The sequence below is a fragment of the Aedes aegypti genome, chromosome 1, assembly GCF_002204515.2.
Source record: "Aedes aegypti strain LVP_AGWG chromosome 1, AaegL5.0 Primary Assembly, whole genome shotgun sequence".
NCBI lineage: Eukaryota > Metazoa > Arthropoda > Insecta > Diptera > Culicidae > Aedes > Aedes aegypti.
In genome coordinates, this window is record NC_035107.1 from 299,700,003 (window position 1) to 299,706,075 (window position 6,073).

Sequence of the window (6,073 nt, forward strand, 5' to 3'; positions counted from 1 at the left end):
TTTAGTCCATCAGCCATCAGCTGATATGATCGATATTGTGCAACTCTGGTTTAATTTCGATTTTTTCATGAAAATAAAGGTATTTTTTTTCAGTGTATATTTTTTTTACAAAGCCTATTTGATTGTCTACCATCCCTCCTCAGACACTATTTCTCTATAACAAACGGTTTCCGAGGTACAATTTTTTTTTAAATGGTGGTGCCAAAAATACATACGCCCTTATCAGAAGTTACTCTCGATTCTAAACGATCCCCAATTGGTCGGCGTTAAGTCAGAGTGGACCAAGTGACATTTTTCATATTTTGAGAAAAACGGGCTCAAAGGCTAACGCTTTGTATTTTTTTTTCTCAGTAAAATTTTGGTTCAATATTTCTACCCATCCTTGTGTTACTTTTAAACAATATAATGTGAAAAGATAAACATGAAAAATCACAATCCGAAACTCTGATAGAACGATTTTTTGATGGACTATGTGCACTTGGTCCACTCTGACTGAACAATTTCAAGAAAAAGAACAATCATTTAATGCTTGCGTGGTCAAACTGCGTGCATATCTTTAAGCTGAACATATTATCAAGACCCTTCGACATCAGTATCGTAAATTCTTCAATAATCCATATCTTCAATCTCAAATTCAGTGGCATTAGGATACCTTGGAAATTAAGGTTTTGAAGGGTCAGGGCGTTGAAGACCAGAAATATTCAAATATGCGTTCAGTCAGAGTGGACCAAGTGCACATAGTCCATGAAAATCTTGAGTACCGACCAAAATATACTGGTCCAATAAGCGGGTTCTAGGACAGTCCATACATGCACCATAGAACTACCATAAACTTCTATCGAACTCTAAAATCGGCTCAAAAAATGCAATAATCAATCAGTTTGTTGCTTTTTGACACTTGGTCCACTCTGTCTGCACAGAAATTGTTGCAATTTCTGATCACCTACTCAAATACGGTAAATGGCCAGATATCAAAATAAAATCCATCGAATTATGACATGTTTATGAGTTTCTATTGATGGATGGGAAGAAGAATCATTCCATGTCAAAAAATTTGGAAAATAACTTGAAATGTCTTGCATTTTCTAGACTTTCTCAGCGCATCGATCGTTTTCGTTGTTATGGTATAAAGCACTTGGTCCACTCTGACTGCATACTTTTATTGATTTTAATTGATCATCCAGAGTAAATTTGTTACATATCTCTCACAGTTTTCAACATTCATCAAATCGGATCAAAGTGAAATGGAGATAACGTTATTTTGCATTTAATGGCAGAATAATCCATTTTTCCCAAGTTTTGTACTTGGTCCACTCTGACTTAACGCCGACCAATTATATGAAATAATTTTCGTCTCATATACTTAATACATCTGCGCAGTTTCATCCAAATCGGAATGGTACATGTCAGATTTCAGCATTTTATGGACGATTTCGCGTGGAACCGCTCTTATTAAAAGCAGATTATGAATTTTGAGAGATTTTTTTTTTCGCTATCTGTTTGTTGATGGTGTTACATTTCTGGAAGCTCTTCTTATCAGTTTGGCACAAATCGCGTTACAGTCAGTGACATAAGTTAGTAGCCAAATGCTGTTTTTCCATATAAAATGCTCAACTTTGGGGTGCTGTATCTCAGCTTCTAGTAGTCCGAATTGGCTGAAATTTGGATGACGAACTAAAAATAAGTTGAAGTTTTGCCTGTAAGGGAATTATTACATTGCAGTCATTTTACGCAGAGTTCCAGAGGGTTGTTCAAAGACAAAAGTAAGTAACCGAGAGACTTTTTAATTTATTTCGAAAACGGTAAGTCGTGGAAAGTTGGTGTGAAAATCAACAAGTTAAATAAGTGTTTCAAAAATATTAAAACGTCGTAATTTTGTTTCACTCATATATCGGTTCATTTAAAACCGTTTAGCTGGATCTTCTATCTATAATTCATTAGGCAGAGTTTTCGGGTTTATCTTTACTGTTCACAAATCCCTGCGTAGGAAGAACAGTGAAGATAAGAAAACCACTAATTGAACTTCAACATTTCACTTCACTTTAACTAAAGAAAAAATAAAATACTAAAAATCACTTAGTAAGGCAAACAAGTGAAATGAAGACAAACTTGAAAACCAGAACTCTACATTATGAATACAAGATAGAAGATCCAGTTGAATGGTATTAAATAAATCGATATACGAGTGGAATAAATTTGACCCTTTCAAGTCCTGACAGTTTAATGTTAGTCAAAAACTTGTTAAACATGTTGATTTGAATCGAACCCTGAAGAAGGACCGAAACGTTGGCGAAAATTTCAAATAATCATCGCAAGGTTTCTAGACTGTACAGCCTTTAAATGTCGATTAAACGTAGAAGTACGTACGTTCATAAGACATACGAATTTAGTTCACTTTGAAATCCTTTGATTCTGCAAGGATTAAGTTCAATTTCAACTATCAGGCATATACTCACTATCGTCGATTTGAATTTTAAACATATTACCTAGGTGCAGTTTCTTCTTATTTACTCAAGCTTAAGCGCATATGGCTAAACTATATTTACGTTGCTAAGGAAACGACTTATTATTGAACAGTGAAACCATACTCAAAACACTAAACTACGAAGCAAGTTCTATTATTTCGAATAAGAGAAGAATTCAAAGACAATTCAAATCAAGACAAAAAAAAAACACTAGAAACAAATTCGGACTTCTCGCCACAAACCTAATATTGACAAAACCATCAAAATTCATAAATTTTGCATTCGACAAACAACGCTCTTGTCAGGTGGGTGACTCGGTAAACATCAACAAACTTAATATTTTCTGACCTCACATCGCGAACATAGACGCGTTATTTCCAGCGCCGCCTCCATAACCGCGCGGACGACAAATTAAACCCAAGCACCCGCGAAAAGAATTTCGGAAGGAATTTTCGGTTGCGTATTTCCATCATCAAACCGAACGATCAACCACCGCGCGGCCTACTATGCGCGTCTAAAGCAAGGTATGTAGGTTGCCCGCGATCATCATCGCTCTAGAATCTTAATGAGAAGAATCTGGTTCGTAGTTGCACTTGCAGCAGCTGCGTCCACCGGAACAAATGCATCAAATAATCTTTTTGGTGACGAACCGTTTGACGTCAATCAAAAACGATGATTCGAATCTGGAGAGCGAGAGCACCTGCTCCGGGAAAGCATAATCGTACCGATCGCATCCAGTCTATTTCGGGGAATACCCTTCGCGTGGATCGCAACCGGTTTGTGCCGACGCAGGACGGAAAACAAATGACTCATCGCGAAGCAGGTTTGCAGAAGATGAACTCTTCGGCGGGATGCGTGGTTTAATTGGCGATTGATAATGCTTCGGAGGACGCAGCGTTGTAAACAAAAGATCACAGTTGGGTCGCGAAATTCTCGGATCGGTTCGGAGTGGTTCAACCGGTTCGATGATAATCGAAGATAAATCGGGTGCGGCCTGATCGCTGCACGCGTCCCGAAATTAGTCGTCGTGCTGAATCAAGCCAGAGCGGACGTTTCTTGGCTACTTGGAACGTGTGTGTCTGATCTACAATGGATGCGATCAAGGCGATCGCGGCGGTATTGTTGTTGGTGGTAGGGATTGTGGAAGGTCAGGAGACCTTTCAGTGCGGTATTCCGCGAGCGAGGTCGACATTTTTGATTATTTACGGGGAGAGCGCAAGGCATGGCCACTGGCCGTGGCACGTGGCTTTGAGGTTGCGGCAACAGGATGGATCGGAGAAGTACGCCTGTGGCGGTACACTGATCAGCAATAAGTTTGTTTTGACGGCGGCGCATTGCGTTCTGAGCGAGAACCGGCATCAGCTGTTGAGGAGCGTGAAGGACGTGACGATATGGGCAGGGGTCTTCAATTTGAATACTCCGGAGGAAACACTTCAGGAGCGATCGGTAGCTCGGATTCACGTCAACGGCTATACGAGAGATAACTTGCTGCACGATATCGCACTGCTGGAAACGACGAAGCCATTCCAGTATTCGGGACACGTGTTACCAGCCTGTTTGAACGAGGAATCGGGATTGCAGACCGGTCTTGGCACCGTAGTAGGCTGGGGTGTTACCGAAACCGATCAAAACTCGCCTAATCTGAGGAAGCTGGTGATGCCGGTGGTTGCTGAGTCGGAGTGTCTGAAAAGTGATCCCGTCGTTTTTGGAATCGCTTCGCAGAAAGAGCTATTCTGTGCAGGTTATGCAAATGGTAATCTTCTGGCAGATGACTTGTTCGACTTCGTCATTAAAATTCATAATTTATTTTACAGGATCTGCTCCATGCAACGGTGACAGCGGTGGAGGACTGATGGTTCAAAAAGGAGACGCTTGGTATTTGGCGGGAATCGTGTCATTCACCAAAGTTAGGAAAGCTGGTTCAAGTCTTTGTCTAGCCGAATCGTACACTGCTTTCACCAATGTCACGGCCTACTGGAACTGGATCGAAAGCGTTACGAATATTGACTTCCGCGGAAAGTTCAACGAAGAACGTGAGTAGACTTTGAACAAATGTCAAGAGCAAACATTACAGAACATCTTTGTAGGAGACATGCCATGCAAAACCGCCCTCGGTACCATGGGAAACTGCGTACCACTTCAACAATGTCGGGACATTTTCAACATGATCCGAGCGCCGATCGTTGCACAACAAGACGCCTACTACATAAATCGATCCATTTGCCGAATTGCCGGAATCCCTCGAGCTGTTTGCTGTCAGAAACAACACATCGAATCCCTACCCTTACACCCGAATTCACTGCTCCTGCCGAGTGACTGCGGTAGGGCGCGGGTTCGCAGTAGTCCCTCCGCTGGACAATCCACCCAAGTGTTTGAGTTCCCTTGGATGGCAATCGTTCGTTTCAAACCAAAGCGAAACAAGGTTCCCCATTGTCTGGGAACACTGCTCAACACCAGATACGTGCTCTCGGTCACCGGTTGCAAGCAGAAGCAGAAGGAGAATCCAATGTAAGTGATTATCTAGACCCCGATGAATTCCATAACGAGTGATCTTCATTTTAGTGATCACGTCCGCTTCGGAGAGCACAGCGAATCTACGGAAATCGATTGCTCCTTCGACGAACGCGGTAGACGAATGTGCGCTCGGAACGTCCTGGACATTAAAGTCGAGCGCTTTATTGAACATCCGCAGTTTGACGTCCCGATGTACACGAACGATCTGGCGATCATACGTTTGGCAACCGATGTCGACTACTCCGGTATGAAGACTGCACCTTCTCTTTCCTGAACATTCTAAACCTTCTACCTACGCTTCTAGATCAAATCCGTCCAGTGTGTCTCCCGCTGTACTCCCCGACCCGATCGAACGTTCCCACCAATCAGATCCTCACCGCCTGGGACCTGGACTACATGACCACCAACATCTACCGGGGAGAACTTCGCCGCTACCCGGAAAAGCTCGTAGACCTGGACGTATGCCAGCAGGGTTACGAAAAGGCCGGGTTCACTCCCTCGTTGAACGAGGACCGGATGTGCGCTCTGCAGCTAGGTCCGGAGTACAACTGCCAGCGGATGGCCGGGGCACCGATAGGAACCTACGTTAATGCGGACGGAACCGACCGGTTCGTGCAGTTTGGATTGTGGAAGTTTGCACCGCTGAATTGTACCGTGCGGGAATCAGTACCGGCTCTGGCGATGAATTTGGTGCGGTATTTGGATTGGATTCTGCAGAATCTGGAACCGTCCGAGAAGAGCATTATCAAAGCGTGATACTGAAATATATAATTAAGGATGACGTAAATGTTGAGTTTTTTGCTAATCAAGTGGCCCGTTAGTTTTCCTACTACAGTATCAGGTAGGCGTAGGAACGTTATTCCGATATCGGTTTTTCTGGTTATATAGTGTTTGAGATTCACGTGGAATTTCTGTCTCCAAGCAAATACTGCACACACATGGTAATCAGAAAATTATCATTAGATTCTTCCAGGAGTTTCTTCATGAATCCTAACAACTATTTTTTCAGGGATGACTCCGAAAAATTGTTCAGGTAAACATCCATAGTTTTTTTTTTCAAGAATTATGACTGGGATTCCTCCTCGATTCTTATA

General features: G+C 42.4%; 1 protein-coding gene across 1 annotated transcript; it reads left to right on the plus strand.

Moving 5' to 3' along the window:
- The first annotated feature begins 3,078 nt into the window (after positions 1-3,078).
- Positions 3,079-5,766, plus strand: LOC5568359 (serine protease easter). Its single transcript, XM_001657961.3, has 5 exons — positions 3,079-4,218; positions 4,280-4,498; positions 4,553-4,973; positions 5,028-5,224; positions 5,284-5,766. Exons 1-5 carry the CDS (start codon positions 3,555-3,557, stop codon positions 5,733-5,735), a joined length of 1,953 nt encoding a protein of 650 aa, XP_001658011.2. The 5' UTR covers positions 3,079-3,554; the 3' UTR covers positions 5,736-5,766.
- Positions 5,767-6,073: the final 307 nt, after the last annotated feature.

Coding starts and splice junctions, on each gene's coding strand:
- LOC5568359 (XM_001657961.3), top strand. CDS start 3,555: ATGGATGCGATCAAGGCGATCGCGGCGGTATTGTTGTTGGTGGTAGGG. Junction 4,219..4,279: donor CTGTGCAGGTTATGCAAATG/GTAATCTTCTGG, acceptor TTTATTTTACAG/GATCTGCTCCATGCAACGGT. Junction 5,225..5,283: donor AACCGATGTCGACTACTCCG/GTATGAAGACTG, acceptor CTACGCTTCTAG/ATCAAATCCGTCCAGTGTGT.